The sequence below is a fragment of the Salarias fasciatus genome, chromosome 7 (assembly GCF_902148845.1).
Source record: "Salarias fasciatus chromosome 7, fSalaFa1.1, whole genome shotgun sequence".
Lineage (NCBI taxonomy): Eukaryota > Metazoa > Chordata > Actinopteri > Blenniiformes > Blenniidae > Salarias > Salarias fasciatus.
This window is the reverse complement of record NC_043751.1, coordinates 9,421,292-9,447,292: the sequence shown is the minus strand read 5'-3', so window position 1 is coordinate 9,447,292 and position 26,001 is coordinate 9,421,292. Positions and strand designations below refer to the sequence as shown.

At 43.9% G+C, this 26,001-nt stretch overlaps 1 protein-coding gene across 4 annotated transcripts; it reads right to left on the bottom strand.

Annotated features, from left to right (window-relative positions):
• Positions 1-1,911: 1,911 nt before the first annotated feature.
• Positions 1,912-24,596, bottom strand: mfge8b (milk fat globule EGF and factor V/VIII domain containing b). 4 transcript variants are annotated; one of them, XM_030095943.1, is made up of 11 exons: positions 24,404-24,596; positions 16,944-17,066; positions 16,661-16,792; positions 16,029-16,061; positions 9,851-9,964; positions 8,866-9,047; positions 8,487-8,642; positions 8,099-8,243; positions 5,804-6,006; positions 5,562-5,717; positions 1,912-4,855 (listed from the first exon to the last, which is right to left on the bottom strand). In XM_030095943.1, the coding sequence occupies exons 1-11, from the start codon at positions 24,471-24,473 to the stop codon at positions 4,712-4,714; spliced, it is 1,458 nt and encodes a 485-aa protein (XP_029951803.1). In that variant the 5' UTR covers positions 24,474-24,596; the 3' UTR covers positions 1,912-4,711. The 4 variants fall into 4 exon arrangements, with proteins under 4 accessions (XP_029951803.1, XP_029951804.1, XP_029951805.1 ...); XM_030095944.1 differs by having other exon boundaries at positions 5,804-5,988; XM_030095945.1 differs by lacking the exon at positions 16,029-16,061.
• Positions 24,597-26,001: the final 1,405 nt, after the last annotated feature.

Sequence of the window (26,001 nt, the reverse complement as noted above, 5' to 3'; positions counted from 1 at the left end):
TGCCCCCACTCGCAGCCTTTTCCCCTCCCCGTGTGTCTCTAAAAGCCTTCATCCCCCCAGTGTGTTTGAAAAACCGCTCGCTCTTCCCAAAGTCCCAGATGAAAGGTTTTCGCCCCAGGCCCCAAATACCAGCAGCTTCTGTGAACTGCTGGGCGACCGAGGCTTCAGAGGGCTGTAATTTCTGCAAGGCCGTCACATTCAAGGCCCGGAGAACGTGGGCAGAGCCTGGAGAGACGACACCAAAGAGCAAAAAGAGATGACTCCGTGTGCGAGTGTCTGAAGAGGCGAGGAGATGATGGAGTCAGTCCGAGGCGCCGCGCGGCACGCTGTCATTAGCGGAGCCGTTGCACCAGGAAGGGCCGCGCAGAGGCGTGTGAGTGTGTTTCCAGCGTGGCTGCGGTGATTAGAGAGGAAGACCTCAATAAAAGAGGGACAGCAGACTGAAGTGCAGGTCAGGGTGCTGACAGTTCCCAGCCTGATTAAAAGATGGAGAGTCAAAATGAACTGTAATACAATACCAAAAAAAAAACACCACAATTCAGGGCTTTTATGACTGGCAGAGCTGAAACAGTGTAGTTATGAACAGCAGCCAGTACGAGTCCCTCATCAGCCATCAAATCAGCACTCTCAGGCGTTTATCCACACTAAAATAACACCGATTTTCCTCTAGTTTAGATGATGTCCCCAGAGAGGCCGTCTGTGTGCATACCTGACCTAAAATAGAGGCTGTTTTCCAGGAGAGGATCCTTCCTGTTCGGCCCCGATGCAGCGCCTCCAGTTTCCTGCCCGCTGTGCCCCGATGCCTCCGTCCAGCCGGCTCGCACCAGGAAACAAAACAAGAGGGAGAAGCTGCACAGCGGCGGTGGAAGAGCAGTTCAGCTTCACTCCAGTTCTGACACAGCTTGAGGAAATATGCAAATACTGATATTACTTACATACATGAAAAATGTACTTTATTTTAAAAATCTGACCACTGCAATAATCTAATTCAAGACAATCATCAATATGAGTGTAGTTTCATTTACCAACTGTTTCTGATTGCGTACACACGGCACCTGGGGTCGGGTTCAATCTGCACAGATCAGCACTTGTTTGAAATCCACACAGATTGCAGATAATGTTCCTGAAGGGGAATAATTAATTCAAAAGCATTTGAAGGTCCTTTTTTTTAATCCTATGTGAGGCTCAAGGACATTCAGAGACTTTGTTCAAGAAGGTCTGAGGAAAGACGACGGCCTCCATGTGAAGGTTTTACACCACCTTTACCTACAACTTACTTCATGTAGCGGCATCCGTTCACATTCAGGATGTTTTCAGTGAAATTCTTATTTCAGCATGAATTCAGAGGGAGCGACAACATAACATCTTCATCTCGGGAATTTACCCTCCCAAGAGAAAAAGCAACGGGGGTGTTAAAAGACAAAAGTCAGAATGAAAAACCTCTGGATTACTGGACTTTAAGTCAAGATCTTAGGAACCCAAAAGGCGGCACCTTTGGTGAAACGAGAGCTTTTCTCTTGTTCAACAGTAACGGATAAACAGACCCGCTTTGACCCCTCATGGTGTATTTGAATGTGTATTTCTACCACTGAGCCTCACAGAGGGATTCCCTGTTCGGTTGTGACCTTCGCAGACTGCAGAGAGATGAGAGGAGGACATGCCCTCCTCGGGTGAAGACACCTCAGAGCCGGCAGAGCGCCACAAAGAGATTAGGCCCCTGGAGGCGCTTTAAATGCTAAACAGGCAAAACGACCCTCACTGCTCGGGGTCTTTTGATCTCCCACCTTTTTAAATGGAAAACAGCTCCACTTAATTCAGCTTTATGATTATTAAAACATCCTAAATATTTCATACAGTTAATACAAAGATTATTGGTGCGCCATTCAAGCAAACCACACACCTCACTGTTTTTTTTTCCCAGCTTCTTTATTTATTCTTTTATTTTTTAAGATACAAAGGACAAACATAAGGTCCTCTTAGAAACACAATACTGGAATAAAAAAAAACAACAAAGCTTCAAAACCATTCAAAATTCTATGAACAGTCAGTATAGCAAGAAATGAACTTATAATACCATAAAAAACATTGATTTTGGATCATAGAAAACCAGAACAGCAGGGGAACAACATATCCATGTTAACCTAGGGCAGCTATGTCACCATTAAAGTCAAATTAGTTGATTCTAACAGACATTAGTGGGAAAAATAAAACGCATGCAAGACGTGGGGAGCGAGGACGGCCACTTCTGGAAACGCCTGCAACAATCATAAATATTGTACAGCGTGTGAGACCGGCATCTATCTTGCGGCCTCTCAGTGGCACTGCTGTACCCTCATGCATTTTTTAAAGGAGCTCAAATTATTATTCATTGTTATCAAAACTAACACGGTATAATATTGCACAAGCCCATAATTCATAATTCATGGGGTGGGAGGGTTTAGAATCTTGTGTCGGGTTGTTTCGGGAGCGGATGATATGGCGGGTCGAGTCACGTCGTGTCCAGTGGAAGCGTAAAAAATCCATTTTAATTTGATTCCTCTCTTACGGGCTTATCAGCCGGGCTGCAGCTTTCAACTGCAGGCATAACACTGGAACCCCCCCCCCACAACAAGAAAAAAAAAAAAAAAGATCTGCCGCAAACATTAAGAGAGAGAATGTGGACAAGTGTACGACGCATATGCAAGTTGACAGAATTTCCCTGACATTCAAATCTAACAAAGACTCTGAACTGCCAGTCCATTTTTCTCATTTCAATTTGACATCAAATAATTAATATGTTCATTCTTCACTGCACAATACAATTTGTTTTTTTGGTGGGGGGGGGGGGGGGTGTTTTAACAATTCAAATATAACAGAGAAACATCAAAGTGCTTTATAAAAGTCAAACTGTGTGAACACGACTAGAAGCAGAGGCAAGTGAGCGAGTGGCGTTCAGTAGCATCGACTGTACATCAGGAGCAGATCCGCTCTGGCCTGAGAAAACAACATCCACCGTTTGCTTTTCAAGCTACGTTACAGCTCATCTCTACGTTTGGGGGGGCTGATCAAGCAGTTAACACAGGCCGCTATTTAATGTAACTATTACTCATTTAATACTGTCACTGTAGCAAAACACTAGTGTAAGGTATAATACATCGAAGGCTGTTAGCTATTCCAGGAATCCTGAATTCAGTTTTTTTTGTTTTAAATAGCTTTGAAATCATCTAGAAAAAAACCCGCCAGCATCTAAAATGGTTTAGAGACTCACAGAAAGACGAGACGTCCCCCTGTAAACACGCCCCCTCACAGTCTCTCAGAGAAAAGAGACACTGACCCAACACTGTTTCCTCAAACGCACCATTTAGTGACATTTGATACACATGTGCTGCAGCAAATAACGGTCATAGAGGGAAACATGTGGTGGAATGTCTCAAACAACCACTGATTAAGAGTGAGATGGTTTTTCTGAAAACAGGAAAACTTCAAAACTTGAGAACAAATACTTTTTTTTTTTTTTAAAGAATCTGAACACAGCAACTTGACGGCAGCAGAGAATGTAAATCTCACCAGTTATTTCCTCAGACGCTATAAAATGTTTCTTTTCCTCCTCACACAACAGTGACCTTCGACTCCTTGAGTCCTTTGTTTACAGCATCCTGTCCATCAATGAGGGAGTCGCCTCTGGCCTTTAGAGATCACATCTGTTTGGCTTCCAGGCTCACTAATTGTGATGCTCCATTGACTGATTATGCCCCACAAAGACAGACTTAAGATGTTTGATTCCTCTTTTGTTCCCTCTGTGTCTGCGCCACTGCACCACTCTGGAATTCTCTAAATGAACAGGCGGACATGACCACTGGAGGGTGGGCTGTCACCAAATGACACAATGTTGAAAACAGATTATTAATATGCTTTTCCACACGGGAAAACTGTTTTTGGCTGCTGTATGTGGTTGAATTTCTATTTCTGCACCTCAGATGTTAAATCTCTTAAAGTAGCTTAAATAAATGTACAAGAGAGAACACAGAGTGAGGATTTTACAGTCTAAATCACAGCAGAGAAACACTGCATCACGCTGTGGGACATCCTGAGATGTTTGGCATCTTAGTTTTGCTTCATGAGGAAGATTGAGGGTTTTTTTCTTTTTTCTTTCAACCTAAATCCTAACAAAAATGCTCTGAAAAAGCTCAAAGCACCATGCTTTAATGTCTGTAAACTTTATGAAGAAAAATAATCAACCACACATCTCAGTGCATCTCCTAAATACCATAGGTACTTTGTGGGTTTTGACAGGACATTGAGAGTTGGGTTAAAGGACGCGTGCAAGCTGTCTGTAGAGAATATGTACATCACCAGCTGTGGGTCTTGGAGGTTTAGAATGTTCCAGGTAGAACTGATTGAAGATCAGAGTCCAGGCAGCACCGACTGACACGGCAGTGGTGTTGTTACCTCTGACCTCTGAATGATGGGGGGTCACCATCTTCACTTCAGCCGACAGATGAGGAATCATGAAGTGATCATAGACTCAGTTCAGAATGAAAAAAAATCAATAATCAATTCATCAAGCCAAAAGGAGGTAACAACGCTCACTGCTCAGCCAGGGTTCGCTGGAGTCTGCTGCCCCCTAGGGCTGAGAGCAAGGCAGTGCAGGTGTGGCTCAGGAGGGAGGGAGGGAGGGGGGGAGGGGAACAGGGAGGAGGAGAAGGAGAGGGGGGACGGCTGCAGCGCTGCGTTACTCGTCACAGCCCAGGAGCTCCATCCGCAGGGTGATGCGCTCGTGCCAGTCCCAGGGCAGGATGCGGACGTACCGGCTGTAGAACGGCGGCTCGAAGATGTTCTTTTTGTGGACGTTGTTGTCGCTGTTCCCGGCAAAGATCTGGAGAGACAAATGAACGAGTCAGAACAAAGATGTGAGAATGATTTACATGTCAGGACAGTTTCCCAAAGACGATACTCTGCTTACAATTTCTCAACAATAAATTAGTTACTTGTTCCTATTTAAACTATAAATAAAAATATTTGAGTAAAAGTGAACAAATTATTTAGAAAGCAGTGAAGTCTGTATATTCATGACAATTTTTTTGAAACCGTTTTCCAGATGAGAAAAACTTAACTGAGTGGGCATAAAAAGCAGACATGGAGAGTCAGAAACCTCGACAAACAGCTCAGTTTTCCAAACCGCTGCCAACATTACCACAAAAAACACAGATTCAGGCCACAAACTGATAATCGGTCAAAGCTGCTGTCACTGTGCCATGTCCTTGATTAAATGGCTTCATTTGGCTCGGTGCAGCTGACATCTGGAACCAAGACTGATCTTTGAATGCATTAGAGACCAAAAACTAATCATTCCCAGGAAGAAGAATAGATTCGAGGTCTATGGATGAATGGATTATTAATTTTTTTTTTTTAACAACAGAATTAAAGAAAAAGAAAACACGGATTCTTTTTTCATATTTCAAAATTCTGAATAAGAAATTTTACATTGAAACCTGAAATTTTCGGCAGCTGTGTTTTCGATCCAGTTTTTAATGATCTCTGGTTGAGTGGGAGGAGGAGACACCCGAGCATGGCCGACTGACCTTGTCTGTCTTGGCGGCCTCGTCCTTCACCACAGTCCAGGACCGTCCGTCGTCACTGTGGGCCACTTTGAAGGCCGTGACAAACTGGACCGAGCCAAAGTCCTTGGCCCCCTGTGTGATGATCCCCGTGACCCTCTTGGGAGACAGTAAGTCCACCTGAGGGAGGAGAAGAAGCTTCAGACGCGCTGAAAGCGGCAGGATTATAAAGCGGCGTGCGGCTCCGTCCCGTCCTCGTCTCCCACCTGCAGCCACTCCGAGCGGTTGTTGGTGGCGGCCGTCCAGGCGTTGGTCTTGCCCTGCTTGTCCAGCCGGGCGTAGTGGGGGTGCCAGGTGAAGGCCTCGATGCCCCAGGTGCGGAAGGTGCTGGAGGCCGTGATCTGACGGTCCGTCACCAGCCGGGACTTCATGCCCATCGGCTCTGAACAACCTGCAGCGTTTGAAGACACTGCGGAAGTGAGACGAGGCGCAGAAGAAGAGACAGGAGAAGAAAAATGGAAAGAGAGAGAGAGAGAATGCATGATAGACGGGGACGAACAGGAAGCAGCCAGCGATGTGAAGCAGCGAACACGTGGAGGTGAAGATGAAGACGTGAAGGACACGAGCAGCCAGCGCAGCAGACGGAAATACGGCATGCAGGTGAACCAACAGCTGGAAACCTGCAGCTCAGCTCTTTCTTCCCACCATCTGTGGCTCGAGCTCAAGTTTTACACCAATTCAATTCAAGTTTCCAGCCTTTCCCCCCCCCAAGTCTCTGTTCTATTTCAGATGTTCTGTATGAACAGAATGCAAATCCTAAAGCGGAGGTGAAGAAAAAAACCCAATGGCGCCCACTATATAACCCCGGGAAGCCATAAGTCTTTTATTGTGCAAATATTAGAGAAGCAGTGGAGCATGGAGGCCAAAACGCATGAAAAACATTCAGCTCTTTTAGTGCTGTCACACACTCTCTCTGACTGATTCATACAACATGAGGGAATAAACATTACCAGTAACATATTTAAAATAAACTACCACCCCAACATCTCACGCCATGATGTCTTATACTTTATAATTACTGTATATCTGTCATTAATGAGTATCCAGACCATTTGATCTTCTTCTTTTGAGTCTGAACATTTCCACATATCTTTAATACACGTCTACAAAACCTACATTCAGTTCTGATTCATCTGGATCAATTCTGTAAAATATTTGTGGTTGGATATTTACCAGCTGAGAACTCAACAACTTATAAAATGTTTTTTTTAAAGAACAAACTTAAACAGCTTCACTGTGTTTTCTTTTCTCACAGTTTGCTGTAACTATACAGCTCTTTTGAAGTCCATCACATCCTGTGCTTCTTGCTTGGTTTGAGCTCTGCTCGAACCAACTGAACCACACCGGTGTTTATGTGGACGTTTACAGAGACTTTCCGATCAAAACAACTGTTCTGCACTTGCAGAAATAGATCACAAAAACACTGCAATCAATCCTGGTCGGTGTGAGCACACTCTGAAACCACGGCAGCAGCGGATTTTCTTTAAATCTCTCAGTTTTACAAATACGATTGCAGTGATTCTGTTTAAAAACCACAGGTGACCCAATTCACTCCTCTCTTTTAGTCACACCAACAGACTACCTGCTGCAGCTCCTCAGCTAAACATGCAGCAATGTTAAATTTCACAGAAATTCGGGGCACAGAGGCCTCGTTGTTATGACGTAAAGAATCAAAACTGATTAGCCGGTGTAAACACCATTAAAGTTTGGGAATAATGGAAACAATGGTGGCTTTTCCTAATCAGGAGCGACACCAACTGGCTCACAGCCATGCAGTTTGACAAAAGGGTTACAGTAACTTCTTTTATAAAAGCCTCAGCAATGCAGCTGAAGAAAGCCTAAGATGTCGAATGAGGTTACGAATCATTCGACTCGTTCTTGAGCTGGTTTCAGCATCACCATCCATCCTTACATCTGTACTTTCATGTGGCCAAGTGTGATCAGCCAAACCGTGATGTCTGGTACAAACAGGCTCTTCAATGAAACATGCAACAAATAACAGCAAATTAGGAAGCATGCATACACTGGAAAACACAATAAGGAGGAACAAACGGATCTGATGAACGCGAGACAAACATCTGACAGTGTAATGAGGCCAAGTGAGTCAGAGGGAATCATGCTGGCTGAAGATAAAAAGAAAGCAACACGAACAGAAACTCACTGCAATACAACAGACTTTAAAAGATTCAAGTATTGATGTGTTGTAGTGAACAGAATCACACGGCTTAAACAGTCTGTAGGGATCGTCTTTGAACAGAATCAAATAGCACACAGCTGCGTTCAAAGACGGCGCGCAGCGTTATCCTTCCAGCATCCTCTCTTTGAAATGTGATGAACCACTGAGTTGAGGACTGAAAATAATTAATGTGGTAACATGGCAGCTAAATGTTACGGGGGGGGGGGGGGGGGCTTCCTGTACGACACTTCTTCCCCACCTGCTGTCTGAATGCTGAAAACCAATTCTTAATGCAGGAACGACGACGTTGCAGGTTCATATTTACCGTTGAGTTCACAGCCCACCAGCTCCATGCGCATCGTGCAGGCCTTGCGACACACGACGGGAATGATGCGGATGTACTGGGCAACGATCGGCGGGTCAAACAGGTTGGTCTTGGTGCTGTCGTTGTCGACGTTCCCCACAAACACCTGATTAAGAAAGAAGCAAAGCTGCACTGTGATTTCTCTTCTACTAACTGATGACTGAAAGAGTAAATCTACCCTTCCTTCATCACAGTGAGCAGAGTTCAGTTACAGCACAGCAAAGTCATGCCCCCTCTAGTGGCTCACTTATAGATTAACACAATAATGCATGTTTGGAGTTCTAACTAGAAAAAGGAAATCATAATACAGGAGACCAGTTTTTGTGCTCGTTTGTGTTTGTGTCCTCACATTGTCCCTCCTCTGTCCGTCGGTCCTGTACATGGTGTACGTCCTGCCATCCAAGCTGGAGGCCACCTTGAAGGCCTTGATGAACTCCGCTGAGCCTATGCGGCTGGCGCCCTGCGTCACGATGCCCGTGAAGCGCATCTTTCTCTGCATGTTAATCTGGAGACAGATAAAAGAAAATAAAGTTTTTTTTTCTCTCCAAGTAAAATAGGATTAAGGAATAGTTACTTTAATTACTTTCTCGGTGAAAGTGACAAATCTGGTAAAACGTGGGACACTGCATTGGCAAAGAGAAAAATCTAACTCATGAACTTGAATTGCTTTGCAATACACTGTGGTGACTTAAAATGCCAGTCTAATTGTCCTGTGTCGGTGAACTGACCTCTATCCAGGGGTTCTTGTCGTGTGCGGCCGAGCTCCAGGCGTTGACCAGGCCCTTGTTGTTGAGGCGAGCCAGTTCGGGTCCCCAGCGCTGCAGGCCCAGCAGGCAATAGCGGACCGACGACGCCGAGATCTGGGACTCGGCGATGCCGCCTCCCTCCATGCCGAGCAGCGAAATGCAGCCTGTGAAGAACGCCTGTTAGAGCGAGGTTCTCCGACTCACACGGCAAACGTTCCAAAACACAGCCCTTTAAAAATAAATTCAAATTTTCCTGTAACTAATTTGATTTGAAGACTTTTTTTACCCGCTGAGTTTAAGTGAAGTTTTCATGATAAAAATTAAAATACGTAACAACAGATGAAAAACTATGAAGCAACTTTTTCAAGTGAGTCTTCAACAGTGACCACTAGAAGAAAAACAGCTGAAAGTGAACCAAACATCAGAGGAGCAGAACTTTCGACTCCATTTCTCCTTATTTTTGAAGTGTTACTCTGTCAATGTACATTTCAGCGTCTGCACTCGTGACTACAAGCACTTACGCTTAACTAAAAAGAATGTGTGTATGTTTATAAACCCAGGCGGTCTGGAAAATACAAAGAGAATTTAAATAATAGTCATGAAAAGAGAATAAATGCAATAAAACAAAAAATAACAGTCTAAAACACATTCAGTCAAAGCTGTGTGTGTGTGTGTGTATACTGTGCACGTGCTCAAAGCTGCAGAGAACTAAATCAGCTGAACTGAATGAAGTATTGATTCCTCATTTGGAACAGGCTATATTTGTGCTGCATATCGATCATCCTAAAACCCGGCAGCCTGGCTTCCAGCCCGGCTCGCTCATTCCTCGCGTCTTCCTTCAACACAGCGGAGATACTCTAAAACCACATGCAGGCATCAGGAGGCAAACACTTCGGTTCTCATCACGCTATGAATCTTTTAGCTTGTGCGAGAGCTTTTTGGGTTTGATGAAGCTCGTCACACTCACGCAGCTGGCAGTTCTTGCCGACGTAGGGGGAAGGGCAGTGGCATTTGAAGTCTCCCTCCAGGTCTCTGCAGACGCCGCCGTTTTCACACGGCTGGGCGGCACAGTCGTTCACATCTGCGGAGACACAAATCGCAATGTTACCCGGCTGAAATTGACCATGAGACGAAAGGTTTGATCCAATCTAGGCTAGTGTGAAAGTCGATTCCAGTTAGGAGTGTGAGTGAATTACACGTCATGCAAACGGAGGCCGGCAGGTCAGGAGCTGCGGCAGAGAGAGGGTTGGAAAGAGGAGCTGGTTTTATTGTTATTAGACGGTTTGTTACCCTGATCAATGGAAGTATGTATGTTTGGGTCTAAACTGGTGAATGTGACCATAACAGTTTTTTTTTTTTTTTTTTTAATCGACAGAACTGCATCTACACAGAACTTGTCTGCAGTTCTTCAAACCCCCTCTTGATGGTGCTCTCACCAACACTGTCTGTCCCAATCAGACTCTGCAGATGAGTCAGAGGAAAAAGAAACCAGCATAAACTCCTTTTCATCGCTCACCCACATCCACCGTCTTAGTGACTAAACCAGCTCCGAGTACGCTCGCTGGTGACCGCATTCGCAAGGAACCGGGCATAAATACAGACGAATGCAGACCAAAAGGGCCGTTTTAACCCCGTTCTAAAGCTTTCATCCTCAGAGGTTGTCATTATGGAAGTAAATGCATGCAAACGACTCCAGCAGAGCAACAAAATGCTTCCAAACAACCAACACACAAATGGCAGCATCTTCCTGCCCACATGCTCCACCTATAAATAGCACCGTGTCCAAACATTCATCCTCACATGTCACAGGGAGAGTATAGTAATTCTGAAAAGCGTATCACACAAACAGAAAACGAGGTCATGACAGCTCCAGCTTGCTTTATTCGATCTGGTTAAGGAAACCATTTCAAGCAGCAGCGGAATATTTCAAACGTTGAGCTCTCCAGAGTTACTGGAAAACCTCGGAATTAAGTTCACCGTTGTGGTAAACTAGGAGAGCAGCTACCTCTGAACATGTCTGAATGTTCAGTCTTCTACTTAAGACTAAAACTTAATTTTGCAAGTTATTAAACATGGGTGAACTACGAAAAAAAGAAAGTGATGCTTCTTAAAAACTAAGCAAAAACAAAAACAGTACACAGCTGCACTCCTACATTGTTGAGCCAGCAGTGTGTACACTTATTCTGACCATGAACTGAATGCAATTGACCTTATGGCCATCTGAGAGTTCAAGTTCAGTTTCATTAAAATAACAGATGATGCTAAAGAAAAAAAAACATATTATAGATAAGATAGAAAGGAGAAAGTTGAGAGAATGCTTTCCAGAATGTAGACTTTCTGGAAATTGTTTAGGGAAAAAAAAGTTAGAAAGTGTGACAATTATTTATTTACAAAATCCGATACAGCAAAAGTAATGAGGCCAAATTAAACACTTCACAATAGACATGATGTAAAACTATGAATGTGGTATGTAAGGATTGCAGAGGCAATAAATAGATAACGGCAATTAATTTTAGATTGGATATGCTAAAAATCATCCCAACAGCATATTTGATTGCGAAGCACAAAACGTAGCCAATAACTGCAGCTTTGTCTGAGAACAGATAGCTGGCGTGGGAACATGAGATTAGAGGCAGTTGCATGAATCTCACCCTCGATGTTTCAGCAACAAAGAAGATAATTGGGGACTCTGCGAGATCGCTTATCTTCCAGCTGAAGGACGGTTGTTTCTTGGTTTTTGTGGGATACAGCAGCACAGCTGTGGATATTCCTCATGCTGGACGGCCACAGTCCTTGTTTAGAATTTCTCCATGCTCCACATAAAACTAATATTCCTCACTACCAGGTGTGTTGAAGTAGGGGATCAACATGCAGGACTTCTGGGAGCAGGAGTACCTACTGCTGCTGCTGCTGCAACTTTTTTCTAAACCACTGAGACAATTTTCAACCAGACCGTCTCCTTGTTTGAGGCAAAGGAAAACACTTTGAAAAAGTATTCTGGCTAAAAACAACGCGACTCTCAGCTTTGTATTATTAATTTTCTGTATAAACGAACTAACTATACAGCATTTGGGTCCTAAAATCGTTTTCATTTTAACCCTCAATTCAAACTGAGCAGAAAGCAAAGTTAGAGAAGTCGTCTTCCCAAACTGGAGGCACAGCCTGCACTCGTCTCCTCCAACCCACACGCCTATATCAGTAACCGTCAGTCTGAGCAAAGGCTGATCGAGCTCCGGGATGCGTCAGCTGGTCCATGTCTCTCCCATAAGAGGATTGAGCGGAAAGAATACAACAAAGCCTGGTCAGCCTGGCTCTAATCCATTTATCTGAACTGGGAGAAGCCCACGACCCTGCAGCGCTGATGGAGCAGCTAACAGACCAGGTGGATGTGCTACCTGATACATCTCCTCTGATCTACTGCAAACACAAAACAGTCCTCACTATAAAAGTGTCCACCATTTGCATACACGTATAGAATCTGGGCAGCTGAGCATGAGCTCGTTAGACCAGCAGTCCTTGGCCGGTGTCAAACAAACCTTATTGCTTTTTTAAGGAAATTGCAAACCAACCACAATATTTATATATCAATATCTGTCTCAGCACCAAGAGAAAACCGATGGAAATCTCATGTGGCTTGTTTGAAACCTGACTCTGATCAATGGAAGGCCAAGGTCAGTGGGTAGTGCATGTGATCAGACAAGCGACGTACGGCACAGATTTGTGCTGCAGCCAGCAGGACGTGGTGCCAGCCTGCGCCTGGCGGCCAAACCCTGCTTCTCTGCTGCTGTGGAAGAAGACAAACACTGCCCGGTTCTTTGTTCCGTTTCCACCAGCTCACAGTGTGAAACTTAAACCCACAAGGTAATCAAAAAGACGTTTTTAAGGCAAACCATCTGCCATTCATTGCTGTTCAAATAACAAAACTTTTCTTTACAGCAAGTTACGGCACAAGAACAGTGATTCAAGGATAGTAACATTTTTATCACACTATTCATCCTTAATGCACAAAGTTCAATACGCGTTCAGTGAAGTATAATTAATGTAGAAACCCAACCAGTGACAACATAAACCAAGAGAAGGACAGATTTTTAATGACTATTATACAGTAATTACCGGGGTGCCCTAAACCACAATATCATTACACGGAAGGGTTGAAAATGTCCCCGCTCTGATTTTCTGTGGACTGGACTCACTACGTTGCACTGGCAGCAGGGAAAAACCCAGAATAACTGTTCTGGTTTCGTCTGCTGGAGGTATGCAGAGAGCTCAGATGAATCCACTGATGTCAGGAAGTATATTTACCCAGCACAGACTTTAACGCTGCTGTAGATCTGAACAGCAGGAGTCATCAGCCTTTGAGAAAACGGAGACAATTCGAGGAAACTGAATAATACAAAGAGTTACTTGATACAGACATGCTGCAGGCTGCCAGCTGCATCTGGACTTTGAGTCGACTGACCCTGCTTTAAACATATGACACACTGCTAAACAGTATTATTTTTTGAGCCTTGCCATTTACTATTTATTTACTATTTATGTTGCTTCAATAGTAACATCAGCTAACATGAACTCACAGTCAATATACATTTGTCTTTTTGAAAGCTATACTTTCTTTTAAGGAAATGTAAATATAGAAGACACAACTGCATCTTTGTCAGCTGACACGGTCATGACTTCATGCCATTGTGGTTTGAATTGAAAACAGGCTTTTACGTTGGATGGACTTCCCCCGCTGAACGTCAACACCACATTATGGCTACATATGTAGAATAAAGTGGTGGCTGGAGGTTCTGAACCACCAGACACCAGACACTTAACTCGTAGCCTATGTAGTGGTAAAAATAAACCATTTCCAGATCAACAATGCTGCGCGTCTGCGTTTGGTTAGAACATCTGAAACTGTTTTTTGAAAAAAAAAAAAAATCCTTAAAAGGTTAAAAGACACTAGAAAGTCACAGTAAAAAAAAAGCCCAATGATCTCCCCGTTGAGCTATATTCTTTATAAACCATGATGCTTGTTCACCTGTGAGGAAGCACCTGACAGCTGCTCCGTTTGCCTTCAGTTCATGTTGTGAGTCTCGATAAGCAGCTTTACAGACCCGATGGGTCAACAGTGCCTTTTTAATGCAGACAATACAGAAGAGGAAATGTACGTCAGGCAGGCTTAGCTGAGCAACGGCAGAGGCATGCGACGAGCACATGTACTGTATACACCCTGTGTTCCACAGTCACACACCACAGCCACATCCTGGGAGGAGCTGCAAGCGCTCCCAAAACAAATGAGGGATCGGAGCAGTGACACACACACACACACACACACACACACCCTCTGCTGACTTCCAAGAAGTTATAATATCTACCTCAATCTGTCCTGCAAATTGAGGATTTACAGACTGTAAGCAAGAGAAAGACTCCTTCCCCTGCTGTTTCTATCCATCTGCCTTGGCCTGGAATGAACCACGATTTCTCTCCCTCCCCACTTCCAACCTGGAGCTGCTTCCAAAACACACACACACACACACACACACACACACACACACACACACACACACACACACACACACACACACACACACACACACAGACGCACTCTTTCTCTGCAACCCACAAAGCTTTTAGACCAATTTGACAGGACAGTCAGAAGCGATGCAGTTAGACCTGAGGAGTGAGTGTGACATTGTCAGGAGGGCAGACTTAATTCGCCATTCCGCCTCCATGTTCACTTTTTCGCCTGGCAACAGTAGCAGCGCTGACGCTGCTCGCGCTTTGCGTGGACTGCCACTTTCTGTTGGCTAGACCGGAGAGCTGGATAAACTCTGTGTGTGTGTGTGTGTGTGTGTGTGTGTGTGTGTGTGTGTGTGTGTGTGTGTGTGTGCGCGCGTGCGCTAAACAGTCTGTATATGAGATCATGAGCAGCGAGTGGTTGTTCATGTGGGATGTGCAACAGACACGTGAATTAGCTTTTCCAGGAGAGCGTTTCTGGCTGAACTGAACTGTTCTTCAAGGAGAAAAAAATATAAGAACGCCACAGGAAGTGTTTGATACTTTGTTCACAGCTAATAAAGACGAACATTTTTACTATCTAATCTATCTGCAGCCAGTATTTCACTCTATGCTGCGTTTTGTAGATTTCTTGCGGTGTGAATTCTCCCTCTACATCTGGCTTCAGTTTGTTCACACGTACTTGTCAGAGTTTAGCCGTCTACCGACATCTGCAGTCGCATGCTTTCACACACTCCCCCCGTTAACCAGCTGCTGTGACATTTATCAGCCTTTTTTTCCTTCTTCATTATCACACATAAAGAGAGTATCAGGATGACGGCTGAGCACTTCCTCTGCCACCGTACTCAACAATCAGTGGCTTTCTCCGGCGTGTCGCCACAGGAGCCGGCGGCCGTGACGCTCATTCTCCGTCCCCCCACACACACACACACACTCACAAATTAGAGAGTATTTAAACCGTCACAACAGTCATCAGTTAGCTGTAAATGAGGGGGGCCTCTCTGACCCAGCAGTCCTCGGGAGAGTTTTCTCAAACCAGCGCGGTGAAATAAACTCCCCTCTTCATTATCCTTGAGACGTGATCTAATTAGTGGGACTGTCCGCCCTGCGGAGCGCTCCTGTCCTGACAGCCAGGCTAGCATTACCTGCCAAATGAGTTGTGATGAGCTGTGATTTGTGGCCTTCGGGGAAAAACACAGACACGAACGGGAAATCTAATAAACTCGGAGTGTAAGTGTCCTCTGGAGAGCCTTGTTTAAAACTGGAGACAAATTAACCAGTCGACATGGTTCAGTTCAACCAAGCTAAGCGGTGAGGATGGATGACGGCTCCTCTTAGCAGGGGAGGGGGGGGGCTGATTAAAAACTGGCTCAATTATTGCTGACCTTATCTCACGGCTGATTTTGTTGCTTTTTTTTGTTTTGTGCCTTGACTAAAAATTGTTTTTAAATTGCAAATAACACTGAAGTCAGCAATCTGCACTGCCTGTAAAGGTGTGCGTGTGTGTGCATGTGTGTGTATAAATACTGAGTGCAAAAAAACTGAATACTTCCACCTCTGCATGCAACCAAGGAAATGAAAAGAACCTGGACTCAGAAGGAAAACAGACGACACGTTGCAAACAGTCCCATTTGAAATGTTACCTTTTCTTGCACTTAAATCTGCCCCTTCGACACCTAGGATAAGAAGGCATACATAATCAAAGACCAAAAAAGAAGAAATGTTTTCATGAAGTCCCATCTGAGTCTTGCTAAAGTAGTTGGCCACTGTTGTTCTGCTGCCGTCTTGTGCAAACAGTAGCCATCTGTCTCAGTGGGCAGAGCCCGGAGACTGCTGGAGGAGCGTGGCGCTTGTTCCCACAGTTGCTTGGCTCTCTCAGGCTGACCCTGATTGAACCAACCTGGCCTGAGTGACGTATGAATGGAGCTCCCATAAGGCCGGCAGCTGCCTGTCTGGTGGCCAGCACCCGCAGCAGCTGTCTCTGTGCTGAGTGTGTCAAGTTCGGCAGATACGGATTTCTCAGTGAAACTGCCTGCTAACTGCAGTTAGTTCATATGTGCATGTCAGGAATGATGAGAACAGACTTGATTCAATGTTGCTGCTGGAAGTTGAGCAGGAAATGGTTATTTGCATGTGAAATTGCAGCAATAATGTTGACTGTGGTGAAACTTTTAAGGTGTAAATCAATGTTAAAACATGGTAAAAATCAGTTCGATATCAGGAGATGTGAAAAGTACACAAGGTTATGATTATTGATAACATATCCTGAACTTACTGTTCTGGCAGTGAACACCATCGAAGCCCGGTTGGCACTTGCAGACGTACTCGCTGAAGACGTCTCCTCGGCGGGAATGACCGGTCAGTTCGCAGATGGCGTCATTCTTGCACGGATTGGGGTTGCACGGCCCTGCAGGATCAGACATTACGGGAGGAGGGAGATGATTTCACTGGAGTGGAATCTGGAAACAATCCGGCTTAATCCTTTTTGCATAAGTAGAGTGTACTAACACATCATCGTTCCCAATAAACTCAATGAAAAACCCAGAAGACGTTCGTACCGGTCTCGGTTTCATTGCAGGTTTCTCCGGTGAACCCGTCGGGGCAGATGCAGATGAACGGAGCTCCTGCTCCGATCACACAGGTCCCTCCGTTGCTGCAGACGTTCACCTCGCAATAATCTCCTGCAGAAAGAGACCCGAGCTTCAGAACACACTGCAACACTTGACTTAATCAGACGCTGCCTGTGTGCTGGACAGCCTTTAAATAGACATCAAAACTACATCCCTCATTTGAATTTCTTTGAGTGCTTTCAGGACAGGAGCAGGAGGGAATCTTTCTGAATAAACACATCTCATAAAAAATAACTATATCCTGTTTTAGCCAGCTGCGGTTTACACACTTCATTTCACATTCATGGCTGGCAGCGCGCTATTTCCTGTCAGCAAAGATCTAATACTTTTGAGCACATATTTCAAGACAGGAAGAGAGCGACAAGAATATGTAGCCGCCGAGACTTAGTGGATTTGATACTCGCACTAAGAATGTTTGTGGCAGCTCCTTGAGCAGTTTCCCCGTTTTCTGAAGGTTTTCAATAAAAGATGTCCTCTGAGAAAGAGCGAAACGACAACAATTACGTTGTCTCCCATTATTACAGTTCCCACTCCATTCACTGGAGCTGCTGAATGAAGAGCAAGCTGCGCGCTGCAGGTCGGCTGTGACGGTCTGAACAGCTGAGTAAGCCGTCACAACACTATAAACACGACGCTAGACGCTTCTACCAGCGAGCAACTGCTGCCTGGCTCAAACCTGACAACATGCTCGCTCACGCTGGGTAGTTATAAAAGGACATTTCTGCTGATCAAAAACCATGATAACAAAGCTTACAGAATAATGGTGATGAGTCATAGAAAAAAAAAGGGATATAATAACAATGTCTACCGAAATAACAGCTTTATAGCATGCGTAAAACTAATCACATGTAATTATGATTTTGTGCACATATACAGCATCTAATGACCATTTAATTACACACTGATCCACTCATTTTAACAGGTACAATAATATGGAACAAGCGAGAATGAAGAGTTTGGGGGTTTTTTTCATGTCCAGGAGGAAGAGGGATGGCTTATCTAAGACAAAACTAAACATTTAGATCATTTGCAAGGAAATTGAGGTTGGAGCGCTGGTGTAAAAATGTTATTTTAAGAACCACTTAGTTTGCCACAACATCCTAAAAATAAGCTCCAGTCCAGTGTTTTATAATGCTTTCTAGAAGGTACTTTTCGCCGCCTTAAACAAAATGAGCCTCCTGGAAGCGGACAAACATATATTTTTCAGCTTCCCACCATAAAGAAAAGGGTGTTTTTAGTTGTGTTAAATGTATAATTCTAGGAGCCTTGAAGCCACAAAAAGTTTTTATTGAGTGTTAAATCAATTCTAAGTCAGATTCATTCCTCCTCGAGCTGTGCTCGACACCGACTTCCTCAACAGAAGTAAAGTTGATAAAGATTTAGGACATTGTACACCCTTTCTGTGGCAGACGCCACCAGACTACTGCCTGGTATGGCCAAAAGCTTTGCTTTTGTCATTTTTAACCACTAATGTGCAAAACCTGGAACTCAATTAACACCCAGCCATCAAAGAAAGCTGTGCAGTGCATTAGTATCATATTCGCTGAGAAGGGAGCGAGAGATCCATTTTACAAACATCCTGTCGGGCTGTTTATTCATGAACTGCATTTCAAGGATGTCCAGGGTTATCAGGACTGTATCCAGTGTCAAGGCCCACAAGTGCTTTCTGGTCTCCGGGGGACTCCGAGGCAGCAGGCTCACTGGGAAGAGCAAACACATCCTGGTCAAAACCTCAGAGCGTGTTTATCTTCAGGAAGGAACACGGCCTCCCCTCCTACACTGAGGGGCAGCGGCACTCAGCAGAACCTCGGTGCCAAAAGATAAATTTCAACAAATGGCAATACATTCCTGAATTTACAGGACCAAGCCAACAGACACATGTAAGTATATAAGCCCTGTGTGAAAGATTTTTTTACGAGTCTGTGTGGAAGTGAGGAAATGAAATTAGTGACGCTTTAGTCAAGGTGGTCAGCCAGCAGACTGCGGTCAAACCTCAGTGGAAATACCCCAAACTGCCAAAATGGCTCGAGTTCTGCTTTTGTTTATCAGGAAATTATCAATGGAAAGTGAGTTGCTATCAACCTAACTGAGCCAAATCAGACACTTAAAACAAATGTGAAGACATGAACAGCTGTAACCCACACTAATGACGTGAAAATCCAAGTTTTTCTTTTTTTAATTTTGGATGAAAAATTAAAATGTAGCACCTGCTACTGTAAGGAACTCAAAGAGTTTCAATTATTGAATGAATAACACATTAAGTACAAGTACAGATTGTACCAAGTCTTATTAGCCATTACAGCTACCAGCATACTAAATACTGCACTGCCTCAGGGTCTGAATGCGACTTCATAAATGCCGTCATTATTCCTTAAACAGCATATCAGTTCTCTTCATCAGAAACAATAATATCCCTTGTTTACCAGAACGGTGTGGATAACTACTAAAGATGTGCGTCAAATCAGGCTAAAACAACAGATATAATCTATTCTCCATGACTTAATGAGTGACATTTCTCATTATGCCGCCACTGCCAAACATGGTATCCTGCTCTGTTCTAACCAGAATGGCAGATTAGGAAGGTATGTGGAGTTATGTTTGGCAGGAAAGGTCTTTTCTACAGGGCATTGTGCTGTTCTCTCACTCCTTATGAGTCACGGTCTGTGCTTTTCCCATCATGCCGCTGCCCAAGAATGAAGTTCAAATACCAAAACAGAAATGCCGAGCATTTAATGCAAGCCCCATACTGACAGAGCATTTAGCAAAAGCAAAAACGGCTTTTAGACAGATCAAGAGCTGGGTATCATGTTAGAGCACTTAGTTACATTAACTTTAATGTAAAATATGATAATATTTTGTTTGTCTGTTGATTAACGCTTCAGTGAATTCTTACTGTTTTTCACTTTCCTCATAGACTGACCGTATCCAGGCACAGAAGAGAAAATACATAAAAAGAGAAGAAATATCTCATACAAGGACAGGAAAATGTCCTCACAAGACAGTAACTCATTTCTGGCTCTGAGAAATCTTAAGTGCTGTGTGCCCAAACTGAAGACAAGGACAGGAAAGCCTTTTCAGGACAGCGTCCTCAAAAAGGACGGCTGAGGATACGTCCTGCCGTAATGCAGCTTCCATCACAGGGGAAGAGCGATTTTTTTCCTCAGAGACGAGACAAATCTTAGGGAAAAATATCTCTTTGACGTCAGCAAGCAGTTAAAAACAAAAATTAACTTATGTATGTATGTAATATCTTCTTATACTGCACTGGCTTTCTGTTTTGGAAATGAAACAGTGACTAACATCCATAATGACAAGCAGCAACACGTCAAACCTGCGGCGCTCCAAGGGAGAAGGTAAGAAACTACCACCAAGGCGTAACCTTGTGAGCTGCAGTTAGACAAGAAGCAAGTGATCGTACTGTTGTTGAGGTCTGGGGTATGGGAGCCAGTGATCGCGTCAAGTAATGCTGAATGTGTTTGAAAACACGGTGGGAATCCTGGAGGGAACAACCCGACACGCTGACATGTCAGCCTCAGTTTTCCCATTATCACTGCAGAGGATGCACAAATTACACGAGTGTGCACGTTAGTGCTCATATGCAATGTGTCCCGACGGCGCCTGAAGAAACGTAAGCCTCGTGCCCTCTGCTCTGTCATGCACACAGTAGCATGCTGGGGCATATAGGCTTCCGGGCAAGGGCGGGAACTCAGTGTTCCAGAAAGCCAAGGAGAGGAGCTTACGTCACACGCGCACACACACACACACACACACACACACACACACACACGTCCGACCCTCGTTAAAACTGTAGTGTTCATCTAGTCTGATGACCTGCCAAACTCCACCACTGAATGAACGGACATGTGAGGAGAAGTCATGTTTTGCACACGTGACAGTGTGTGGATTTATAGGGAGCAGACGAGTGCAAGCGTTCAGAAAACCCACTGTTTGCTCAGCACGGGGATCAGTGGGACTCCAGCTGCAGGTGAGATCTTCATAATCTGTGACTGGGACTCTGAAACACAGCCATCTGCTGTTGCTCCCAAAAAAAGAATAATAATTTAAAAACACACACACATGATGGCCAGGCGCTAAAAATACTCTAGAGTCACACACCATCAACAAAACGGCTCCTGCGCTGAAGTGCAGTGACTGGAATAGAGCTGGAAATAGTGCCACAGCAACAGCAGGCTGAACGGAGCCGTACCCGTGTCAACACTGGCACTAATTTGCTCCTTCTTGCTGTCAAATGAATTCCGAGATCTTGTATGAAAGTCATACTGACTTCACACCAATTTCCGCCTTGGTTCAGTATTTAAGCTCACAAGAGAGCGAGTGAAATATTTAACATAGCAGATTGGAAACTGGGGCGGCTAATAAAGCGTCCCTAATTAGAAGAAAGCCCATATTGTGATGAAACATTGATCAAGGAAGCTATTTAAAATTCGGATGGAATTGGGAGTCTGTCCTGTCCTGAGGGATTTGGTGAGAAAAGTAATGATATACTCAGCAAGAAGACAGCAGCCTTAAGGAAGACCAAATACAGGCAGATGGTAAAAGCTTGATTTGACGAAGCACCGCGCATCATTACCTTCACACGATCACTAATATCTGTCACAAAAAACTCAAGGTGTTAATACTGAAGCAGAATTATCCTAATCAAGCACCGGGTCCTGCATTTTGCTCAAGTCATGAGTCACTTTGGCAAATCGGTGCAGCTCTAATCCTCTTTTTGGTTAGAGTATTTTGATGTATTAGTACATATACAGCATCATGTATGAACAACCACAATATGTGCCTGTATAACAGAAATACGCAAAAAATCTTTGCGCTGAAAGACTTTCACAAATTTTTTTATGAGTAGATTTTTTTGAAACACTTCAAATGAGTCACCGCACCTGTTCAATTATAAGCAAAAAAAGAAAACAGAAAAGTATAAATCATCCATCAAAATACTCTATGACAAAACTAAAGACAGACACGGATTTATCTTTTGTGCACACCTACGAGGAAGGACAGTTGTTAGATTAAAAGGGAGTAACCACACATTCCAGAGGAACTCTGAGGTGATAAAGGCCCCACTTCATACATCTGAGAGTGGAATTCTTTGGAGAGATCCCAGAAGCAGGGTTGTTACTCAACACAGCAGTGATTTTGATGAGAGCTAAGAAATGAAACTGTTCTGAATAGAAATAAGCTGTTTTCATCCTCTGTTTTGCCCTTTAAATCGTCATCAAATTCAGTGGAACGGACATTCGTAACTATACAGCTATGACAGTTTTATCAGCGAATGGCTGAAATTAAGCCAGCAAAGCATTTAAAAATATACAGACTGAGCTTCATGTTATCCCACTCGTGGTTGATATCATGATGAGCTGGATTGTCTCTTTTCCAGCAGCATTAAGGTGACTCCGCAGGAAGTGTGGCCATGTGCAGTGTTTATTGTCAAACTAACATCAAACTGTTCAATCGTCAATTTCAATTACTAACTGCATAAAAACCATGGTTAAATTCCCATATATCAATTATGCAACTGTTTGCTACACTTGCAATTAAAATTAATTTAGGTGTTGGTCTACACCAGCCCGCAATTTCGCACACAGCCACCTGAATGGTGCAGCAGTGTCTATGTTTAGCACTGGTTCACTTTGCTACACTAAGTGGTCTTGTAAGGGGGAAAAAAAACCCTCTTCCAGCTTGACACAGAACACCATTTTTCACTTTTCTCCCCTCAGCATGAACACAGAGGACAAGAAACCTACAAGCAGCAGAAATGAGCCGGATCAGTCAAAATCGAGGAGAGAGGGGGGAAATGTCCTCTCGGCTCTTATTTTGCTGGGTAAACATTTTGACGTTACACAGCAGCAACAGGTCCCCCTCCCAACCGTCCACCCACTAAATCTCTGGCAGTGAGGAAAGGTCCCACTGAGCGCTGTTGTGGGTGGAAGTTCACTGGCATGTCTGCGTTGGCAGCTGCATCCGGAAACGTGACTCAACACTGTGGTCAGGTTGACCACACCTATTCCCCATGGCTGTCCCAACCCTGTGCCTTGTGGAACTAAAAAAATCATTCGGTTTTAATCACTGCCTAACTCATCACTTATCAATCATCAATTTATGTGAACATAGGAGTTAAGCATTCTGCTTCTGTGCTGCTGGATCTGCATGTTTCACAAAAACAGGGCCATGCCATCCCCACTTACTGCACTACTGTTTACTATTGCTGTTATTTTCTCCTTATTTGACATTCAAATAAGTGATTTCCAGTCAAAACAAACCTCCTGTTGTCGCTGACTGAAGCCATGCACGTGCAAACTGCTGTCACATTCTCAACATGGTCAATAAACATGAGCACTGCAAACCACACACCCATGAGCATCAGGTCAGGAGACACACATTATTGGTTCAGTGTGGCAGAAACAAAAAGGTTCTATCAACTAGATGGTCTTGATTCAAGGCATTTAAGCTTCCTGTCACTGGGTAACTTTAAAAATGCGTAATGTAAGTTTCAGGCACACTGTGGAGAAAATTAATACCAATGACAGACCCTGAGATGTCCTGAGATGAAAAGAAAAACCTTAAATAGGTTTCACATTCTAAGAAATAGACCTTTTCCCAAAACACCAGCCCAGGATTGGAATACGTCATCTGTCAATATGCAAAGTGTAGAGCAGGAACATTTTTAAGTTGACATTTGGAAAATTCAGCATCATACCAAGGAAAACACTTTGGTGACTGATGGATTCTTTCCCTTAGTGTGAGCAGAAATGGAAGGCAGTGCAGTCAAGCCACTTGAGCTTTTGTCTGTCGTCCCTAATGTGTTTGAAGCATGGAAATACAAACAAAGCAATGCGCCACTGGCACGAGGTTAACACTGGCTGAGGATAATGGCCACTCTGCATGTGTCGTCCTCCTTGAAATGGGTCACTCTGCACTAAAAGCCTGAGGGCATCGATTCTGCAGCCTCCACAAGACAACATCACAGCATTCATACCTGAAAAGGCATGCAGATGTTCATGAAGGGGTTGAACACAGTGGTGCAGGCTCTCTTTACCCACATTCCCACACGTCCACTTAGTTAAGGGTCAACTGAACTCGCTCCGGAGCAAAATACTCTCTGCGCCGTTACTTTGGTGATGAATTGACGGCGCCACTTTACTGAGTCAGGCAGTGATTAAATCACCACAGACCATTAGAACAAGCCGAGGCGTCCTGCAAAACAAACAACCACTTTCCTCGGGAGTAAATTTGAGGACAGAGGGAAGGGAGTAACTTAAGGGCTCAAGTTCCTTCTATAAGTGAAACAACAACAACAACAGCAGCGGGACGGGACGGGAGCAGCTGCGGTCGACCACCGCACTGTAAACAAACGGACGAGCCGCACTCACCGTTCACCGCAAACACCGCACAAGCGGCGAAAAGTTGCAGCCAGAGGAAGAAACGCGTCTGTTCTGTCATGTCCGCGGCTTCGGTCGGCGGTTCTCGCGTCGTGTGTCGCTTCTTGAGCTGGACGGGACAGTGGCGGGACAGCGGCGGCTAGGACGGTGCTTCTGTGGCGCCTCGCGCTTGTTGTGCGGCTCCAAACTCCCAGGCAGCAGCAGGCGTAAAGCGGGAGCACGTGCGCGTCAGCTGTCAGCCAATCACATTCTGCTCTCTAATTGTAGCCCCGCCCTCTTCTTCCATCTGTTGTTCAACGGGGCTCAAATTAGCCAGGAAACAAATGAGCATTAATGCAACAATGAATTTAATCACCTGATTGCGATCTTTAATTATGAATCCCCGAGATGAGAGTAATTGCTTTGGTTTTAGTCCCTTTTCTCACAGATAACCTTTGACCCACTTTCATCCGCAGAAGTCCAATTTTTGGTTTTGGGTGCAGCTCATATGAGCCTCAAGCAGTTCCCACATTTTCTGCTCTCATGTCCATTTATTGCCAAAAAATAAACAAACTGTGTGTAAAGCATCATACATCTCTTGTAAGTTACTTTTAAAAAGTAATTATAGTTACGAAATAATTCTTCAAAAAAGTAACTAGGTTAGCAACGGAGTTACATGTTTCCAAAGTAACTATTCAATAAACAAAGTAACTATTGAATGATGTTAAAAATATGTTTTTAAATATTTCAAAGAATTCTAAAATTAAACATATATTTCATGAGATGCTTGACTGAATAAATTATAAAAACGGAAATGCGACAAATGTTGCTGTGTGATAATACAAGACAAGACACCAGTCAAATCTGATGTTGTAACTGTAGATATCATGTCTACATTTGCAAAAGAATAATAAAACGCAACAGACATATCTCAATAGATGTCTGTACTTCCATTTAAAAGCTGTGTTTGAATAATCAGGGCTCTCCATGACTGTATCTCTGCCATGTCACATGACACACTCTGCACCAATAGGGTTCCTTCTGTCTGCATAATAATTTCATTTAGAAATTTCCTGACTGAGGAGTTTGCAACAATGTATCATTTTTAAATGACGTCATCATCTAATTCAACTTATATATGCAAATGAGCAGCTATGCAAATTAGATGATGACATCATTTAGAACTTTCCACACTGAGGAGTTGCAACAATGTATCGGTTTAAAGGTGCAATGCGGGCTGGTACCTTCTTCCATCTCTGTTGATGATTGCTCCAAATTTCTGACTCTGTCAGAATATTATCACAGCTTGTCTTTCTTCTCAGTGACAAAAGCTGCCTCAGTCACTTCCCGTCCCAACAGTTTGAAAAGTGTGGGCTTTATGGCAATAATATTCCATTGTATTTTGACAAAAATAGAGACACTCTTTCTATTTTTTGGAATGTGTGGAAACCAGTTTTAAAATAAGACATCCAGAAGGTTACAGTTTATATAGTTACTGCTGTTGTATTCAGTCAGTGCCATCTGTTTTGTTGTGGCTCTTTTCAGTGTTAGTTTACAAGAGAGCGAGCACACACTAGAAGAGAGACACAGGTTGTGACAAAATTTTAATT